The sequence below is a fragment of the Colias philodice genome, chromosome 19 (assembly GCF_061535455.1).
Source record: "Colias philodice isolate Cphi_HAF_F1 chromosome 19, ilColPhil1 Martin Lab GWU primary, whole genome shotgun sequence".
In the NCBI taxonomy this organism is placed as follows: domain Eukaryota; kingdom Metazoa; phylum Arthropoda; class Insecta; order Lepidoptera; family Pieridae; genus Colias; species Colias philodice.
In genome coordinates this window covers 8,048,987-8,056,922 of record NC_143104.1, presented here as the reverse complement: position 1 = coordinate 8,056,922, position 7,936 = coordinate 8,048,987, and the positions used below count along the sequence as shown (strand labels likewise).

The 7,936-nt window shown below is 33.6% G+C and overlaps 2 protein-coding genes across 2 annotated transcripts; one reads left to right on the top strand and one right to left on the bottom strand.

Moving 5' to 3' along the window:
• Positions 1 to 359: 359 nt before the first annotated feature.
• Slc25A46a (Solute carrier family 25 member 46a) lies at positions 360 to 3,729 on the top strand. Its single transcript, XM_089707264.1, has 7 exons — positions 360 to 748; positions 823 to 920; positions 1,001 to 1,179; positions 1,278 to 1,334; positions 2,398 to 2,613; positions 2,699 to 2,909; positions 3,201 to 3,729. Exons 1-7 carry the CDS (start codon positions 577 to 579, stop codon positions 3,486 to 3,488), a joined length of 1,221 nt encoding a protein of 406 aa, XP_089563390.1. The 5' UTR covers positions 360 to 576; the 3' UTR covers positions 3,489 to 3,729.
• A 461-nt stretch (positions 3,730 to 4,190) lies between these two features.
• On the bottom strand, positions 4,191 to 7,847 carry LOC149480058 (large ribosomal subunit protein bL34m-like; the record flags this gene model as incomplete). The annotated part of the gene is given in 3 exon segments (XM_089707654.1): positions 4,191 to 4,437; positions 4,439 to 4,499; positions 7,783 to 7,847. Coding segments are annotated over 3 exon segments (303 nt in total), but the record flags the coding sequence as incomplete, so codon positions are not given.
• Between the last annotated feature and the right edge of the window lie 89 nt (positions 7,848 to 7,936).

Below are 7,936 nucleotides of genomic sequence, written 5' to 3'. Positions count from 1 at the left end.
CGCCTGTCAGAAACGGAAATGTCAAGGCCGTTGTGTATAGATTATGTCAATGTCATAGTGAAAAAATTCAATACCAATATTCATTCAACTGTCTATTTAGAGGCGTAAGGATTTGAAGTTTACGTTCACCTTCGTTCACTTTTGTATATCTATAGCATCTGATTATATTCGGAAATTAAACTGATTAAATTAATTGGAGCAATTAGTAGTTACAGCGAATACAAGAACGTCTCTAATTTATTTTTTAATCGATTACAGTCCAATATGAAAGCAGTTATAACTCGTATTATCATGAATGAATCAATTGATATGACAGATTGACAGCGCAATGTCACAAATGACATTGGCAATTGGCATTTCAGTTTTCAGCTCTTAGGTTTTTATTGAGCTCTGATTTTTGTACCTTATTTCCTGTAAAGCTACATCTGCTTCTGCAATAAAAATTTAATAGAAATCATAACTATTTCATTTTCCAAAGCTATTGCATTACAGGCAAAAACTAATATAGAAATATACGTTAGAAAATGTTTTTGTAACTTATCCACTACCTATCAGCTATCTGCTTGATCAGATTCAATGGCTGGTTTTGGGGATTACAGTAATTATAACAGACCGTACGGTTTGGATCCCAATAGAGAAACGAATGATCTCTATGATACTCGTTACCAGCAGATATATGGATATCACACTCCTTTAAATGAGGAGTATCAAGGACCGCCTTTAGTAATGGATGATGTTTCAGAAGAAGGTATGTAAAAAAACATATATGTATATAGAAATATATCAATTTATTCACGTAAATATAACAAAAAAATGTTTCAGAAAATAATGCATATGTGACAACAGCAATAAGTGTAGCCAGCTTAGTAACTGAGAATTTATTGAGTCATCCATTTATAGTGTTGAGAAGGCAATGTCAGGTAATTTTATTGAATGCAGACTTTGTTATAAACATAATATCAAAATATATACAGACTTGATTATTTATTTATTTTTTAAGGTCCACAATACTCTGAGGAATTACCACATTGTTCCCTACACATTATTGCCTGTGGTAGCAAGGCTGCATAGGCGGCAGGATGTGACCACACTATGGAAAGGCATTGGATCCACATGTATAGTTAAGGGCCTCAATTTAGCTGTTGAAGATGTTCTATCAAAGGGAACTGGTTGGCCAAAGTGAGTATAATATTAAAATATATGTTGGTAAATCAATTTGATAATGAAAATTATTGCCTGTAATATTGATTTTCATTTGTGTTTATATGTAATTCCAGAGAGCTAACTAAATGCAATTCTTTTCTCCAGTTTCTTCAGCACATGACATTAAAATGGTGAGATGATTGTATCATACAATATTTTTTTATATTTTGATTTGAGACTTGGATTGTGATTGTAACTAGAATGAATTAAATATTAATGTCATGATTCTTATAAGTTAATATTGTGTAAAAAAACTAAGTTATATAAGTAGTCAATATGCTTCTCTATTAAATTTAACTACAGTAGCACCTCGTTAAGTCGAACCTCGATAAGTCAAAAACCTCCAAATCTCGAAAAAATGTCTTGTTCCCTTCCCTTCAAACCCGAAAACCTCCGTAACTTGAAATCTTGGCCCTCTGTTAGTCGAAATAATCACCGAGTCCCTCCAAGCCATTTTGGTACATATTTTCACTCTATAACTCGAAAAATTAAATTTGACCTCTGTATCTCGAACATGGCAACATTTTATTTTACAATCTTTATAACTTGATCATTTGGACTTTAACAACTTGCCGACAGTGCAGTACACTATAATTGTTTCTTAGAAAACATTTTAGGAGTATGCGATAATAAATTTATGACTCACGTAAACACGTGTTTGCATTAAGTAGGTATCTGATGACGAAATTATCGATTCAGTAGCTCAGAAAACCGATACTAATGTTTAAGAAGACATAGAAGACGTGAATAGTACATGCGCTCCATGGGTTTCCATCAAAGAGGCAAGAACCGCATTGAATACCTTACGAAATTTTATAAAGCAAACCAGTATCTTTGAAAAAGAAGAATTTTCTGCTCTTTATAGATTATAAAATGCTAGAGAACAACCAAATTATCTAAAGCAAAAAAAATACTGACTTTTTTAATGCCATATTTTTTATTTTAAAATGATTTGAAATAATGTTGATTTCTTATAAATAAAAACATGTTTGTGACCTCTGCAAGTTGAATTTTAATAACTCAAAATTTATAAGAATAAACCTCAAACTCTTTATGTCGAATCAAAATCCGCCTAAGTCGAAATCCTCCATAAGTTGAAAACTCTATAACTCGAATTTTTTGGCGTCTCCCTTGATATTCGACTTATAGAGGTGCTACTGTATTTACTGTTATGTTATTATTTCATGTTTACAGTGTAAGTTTGGCTGTGATAACACCATTTTACTCTGCAAGTTTAGTGGAGACAGTGCAGAGTGATATAGCAAGTGATAAGCCGGCTATATTTGATGTCTTTAGAGAGGGTTTCATGCGTATATTGGAATGGGGCACACCAAGTAGGGGCAGGATGCTGCCTATATGGGCTATAGTGTTGCCTACAGCAGCCTTTGGGCTTACAAAATATTTTGCTCAGTAAGAATAAAAATAAATACATAATTTTATGCATTTATTAACCCATTGGAGCAAAAAAGCATAATTTTTTTATTTTTTCTTGCAGCATAACTTTAAAAAGCATAACTGTGAGAATATTACGCTTCCAACAAAGGCATAAGCATGAATTGAGTGCTTCATATGACATGAATCATCCCAAAAGTCTCCCCAATCCCTTAATAGAGGATTTGAAATTAAAGGCTAACATATTCTCTTTTATTGCAATGGAAATAATATTTTATCCTGTTGAGACAATAATACACAGGCTTCATATACAGGTATGGTACTCTTTTTATAATCCACTAATTGAATACATATTTGCTTTATGAATTAGTTGAGTTATTAAGCTATTGCATAGCTTCTATCGCGGGCCTTGAGCGTGGGGACCAAATCCAGAAATTCCGTAACGAAAAATCCTCACACTCCCCACTCCGACGGGCAAGGAGGTGTGGCTTGAAGGCATGCTATGCAATAGCTTTACCGCAGCAGGCCTCGAGTGCCACACGTCTTTTTTTTTCATAGCTTTGTCTATTTAGTTATGTATGGGAATAACATATTAATATTTACAGGGTACAAGAACAATTATTGACAATTTGGACACAGGCACATCAGTTACTCCAATTTTAACTGGATATGAAGGTTTTATGGATTGTTACAACACAACAATAGCCAAAGAGGGAATAGGGGGACTGTACAAAGGTTTTGGAGCCCTTGTGTTACAGCTGGCTGCACATCTGGCTATAATTAAGTTCACCACATTTGTAGTTACAGAAATGTCAAATCTATTAAAACCCGCTAACACTCCTACCAGTTCTGATGAATCCGTTCATTCTCAACAAAAATACTTATTCAATTAGAAATTTTAAATCAACATTTGTTAAATTGTTTTATTTAGCAGTCTCTCTTGGAGGACTTATTGTTATTTTTATAAATTATATTTATTTAGATTCTTTCTTATGTGAAATATTGTATTCAGTGCAAGTGTTTACATAAATTATATTAGGTAATTGCTGGGATTTGCTTTTTTCATCTAGTTATCAGACCTGTAGAATATATTCCTTATTATTTATAAAAATATGGTATTTATTTTTCATTTTATTTAATTTAATGATTCATGATACCTTTTTATGCAGTGAAATTATCAAATAAAACCTAAAAGTGCTCAATTTGAGGCTGTTGATAATAGTACAAACAATAAGACATAAGTGGCAATGTTTAGTATTGAGGTTGTTTGAACAGTAGTCATATTTGAGATCAGTATGAAACTGCTAATTGTCTTGAAAATGATTGCATGTGTAATCATTTTTATCTTTAACTAGCGGTCCGCCCCGGCTTCGCCCGTGGTACATAATTACGTTTTCTCTATATAAGAACCATCCTCGTACTTCAAGGAATATAATAAAAAAAGAATTATCGAAATCGGTTCAGCCGTTCTCGAGTTATGCGCTTACCAACACATTTTGCGATTCATTTTTATATATAAGAAGATATTTTTTTGTACACATTTAGACATGTAAGAGGAACGAAAATAATAATTGAACATAAATAAAATAATTAAATCATTGTATTTCTTTTTATTTGACTATATTACTTACATACATTACTTTTAAGATTTTAGTTACTAGGTTACTAATGAGTTAATACAAATCGACCTTTCAAGATTCTTCGCATAATTACTCTACGACCAGTTGGAGTCGATAATCTGTGTTCCCATCCATGGCGCCGCACTCGCCTTACTTCATTGGGCCTAGGGAAATAGCATCGTACTTTCGTTCTTATAGAATTTAACAATTATAGAAGTTAACAAACATGACTCCGGTTTTACCAATGTAGTGTTTGATACTGGAGCAATAGTTTGTAGACCCAACCTGCAATTAGAAGTAGCAATAATTAATGTGATCAAAAGTCATATAGCGGCAGTACACATGGGGCCAAGGCGTTGGGCCAACGTGTTGGGAAAAAATGAAGGATATCAAGATTCCTGTTCACACATTGGCGTACTGATCATTCTGCATTGGCGCTTCAAAGATGGACGTAGTCCGTAGAAGTTCTTGCAGCCGCGGTAATTTATTTATATACAGTGCGTTTAATTATTACGTACATGTGCATCAATAACAATGAGTGTACTCTGCCGTCTGCGATGAAACCATTTTCCAATCTCTATTGTCCTTTTTTATATCTGTATAAATAAAATATTATTATGTTTAGATTTTTTCAAATGTTTAAAATGTGTGCATTTTACATTTAATTTAATTTTAACTACCTATAAAACGAAACTTTAAAGATTAGATTTTAGATAATATTATTATATCAAATGATAATATTATTTATGTAATAAAGCACAATTTGATCAAAATCATGCTCATTGTATTATTATTTAATAATTTTTAAGAACAAGTAACTTTTTAATAACAGTTGGGAGTAAGCTTGCAGAAGCAATCCTTCATAACCTGAAAAGGAACGAAAAAGATCTAGCACGGGAAGCTTCTCACCTCACAGGACCGGTTCACTCAATGGTGGTCACAAACACTGATTCTATAGAAGTAAATAAATTAATATCGTCACTAAAAGTAGACAGTGCTCCTGGCCACGACAATATCACCACAAAATTCATTAAGGACTTTAAAATATATCTATCTGAACCAATTTCTTATGTTTGTAACTTAAGTCTTGAGTCTGGAGTTTTTCCGAGGACTTTAAAAAAAGCAGTTGTGGTACCCATTTATAAAGGTGGATTAAAATCTGAACCAACTAACTACAGGCCAATATCTCTTTTAAGTGTACTGTCGAAGATCCTTGAAAAGCTTTTTAATAATAGATTAGTCACATATTTGGAAAGAAAATCACTCCTAAACGACAATCAATTCGGATTTCGCAAGGGCCGTTCAACCGAGGATGCAATCCTGCATCTTACATCACTAATCACATCATATGTGGATAATGGTTACAAGTGTCTCAGTGTGTTCCTTGATTTGCGTAAGGCTTTTGACACGGTGTCGGTCCCTATCTTAATTTCAAGGCTTGAAAACCTTGGTATAAGAGGTGTAGCTATCGACTGGCTGCAAGACTATCTGACTAATAGAGAGCAAGTGGTGCGCCTTGATAATTTAACGAGCAGCAATGCAGCTTGCACATACGGTGTTCCACAGGGGAGCACACTGGGACCTACGTTGTTTTTAGCGTACATAAACGAGTTATGTAGTCTCCCTTTACATTCTGCAAACACAATCATGTATGCTGATGATACAGTAGTTATCTTCCACGCCAAATCGTGGAGTGATTTGAAATTGATAACTGAAAAAGAGATGTGCAAAATCACTGCTTGGTTAGAAGATAGCCTGTTGTCAATAAATGTTGAAAAAACTAACTACATCTGTTTTGGTAAAAGAATTTCTTCCATGCCTGGTAATCAATACAAAATTACTCTACATTCATTCCCCTGCAATAGGACATTAACATCAACTCCTCAGAATACTATTTGCACATGTGAAGAAATTAAAAGAACCTACGAAACAAGATATCTAGGTGTAATAATGGATGACAAATTAAGATGGGAACAACATATAAATAGCACAGTAAAAAGAATCAGAAGACTTATATTCGTGTTCAAAAATCTTCGGTCTATTGCCAACACTACTCTGCTCATCCAGGTATACAATGCTCTTTGCCACTGTATACTAACTTATTGTATATCTGTCTGGGGAGGAGCCTGCAAAACTCTAATGCTGCCTGTAGAAAGGGCGCAAAGGGCTGTTCTTAAGGTTATGTTCTACTTTAATTATAAACATCCTACAACTGATATATACAACAAATCAAATGTTCTTAGTGTTCGAAAATCTTATATTTACCAGTGCATCCGCAGAAAACATCGCATGATAGATCTTTCTAATACAGAGGTAAAAAGACTTAATCGGCTACCTATCCCCTCAACCTCATCCAAATTCGCTCAACATCAATATGAATTCTTAGCAACAAAATTGTATAATTTGTTAAATAGTAAATACAACGTTAGGGTTTTAAATCATAATAAAATTAAACGAGTTGTGAAAGATTGGCTAAAAGATATGGATTACGAAGAAACAGAAAAATTAATGATAGTAAATCACTAGGACGTATTCAACCACCCACCCACATGTCATACGTACTAACTTACTCACATGCTCTACACAAACACACACATGCACACACACAAACACATACACACATGCAAACACACACACACACACACACACACACACACACACACACACACACACACACACACACACACACACACACACACTATATATATATATTTATTATATGCGAACAGATACGTGCACACAATATTTATAATGGGAATGACTTCTTAAAATTGAAATATTAACTTCAGTTTTTCCTTTTTTTTTTTTGTATAGATATAGTTATATTTTTTTTTCTCCTTTTATCTATTTTTACTGTATAAACATAAAACTGTGAGTTTGCAGAAACATATAAATATAATATAGATATAAAGACTGGGAAGAAACTGGCCTTCGAAACACAGTTTACCACTAGTTCGAAGGTCAGGGTCTGAACATAATGCTGTACCTGTTTCTTGAAAATAAATTTTTATTATTTTTTTTTTTAATACTATTTTACTCATTTTATAAATATATTCATTTTTTTATCGCATTGTATGAAAGTGAGATAAGAAAAACATCTAGAATAATATAATAAATAGAAAATAGAACATCTAATTTATTGAGTCATATAGTTTTATTTTTGTGTAGTTCATGCCGTGGATTCCAAATTATTCCTTCATGTCGATACAATTCTACGAATTGTAAAACCTCGGCGCCGCCATCGCTATCGGAACATGGTTAAACGTAAATTTCATTGACGCGCAACGATACTGTCTCCGCTGACGAGTAACAACAAACTGAACAAGACACCAACGTGTGAACGCTGTTTGTGGAGCGCGCCAAGATCCTTTGATGTGTGCACAAAAAACCGACAACATTCGGTTGGCCTGCCAATATTGGCGCCAACTAGGCTAATGAAGCCAACATACCGCCAAGTAGCTCTCTACACGTTGGCCCAACCCGTTGGCCCAACACGTTGGGCCCATGTGTACTGCCACCAATATAATTATGGAACTAATAATATTGGAGGTTAATGGTTATTCATTACTTCAAAGGTTGTATTACTGCCGCCAATAACCGAGATATTGTTATATAATATATTCTACAGTTTTTTTTTTATTTCTATTCCTTGCTGGGTTGGAAAATAGATAAATGTAGTGCACTTATTTGTTTTTTGGTAATCCGAGTGAGAATAATATTTT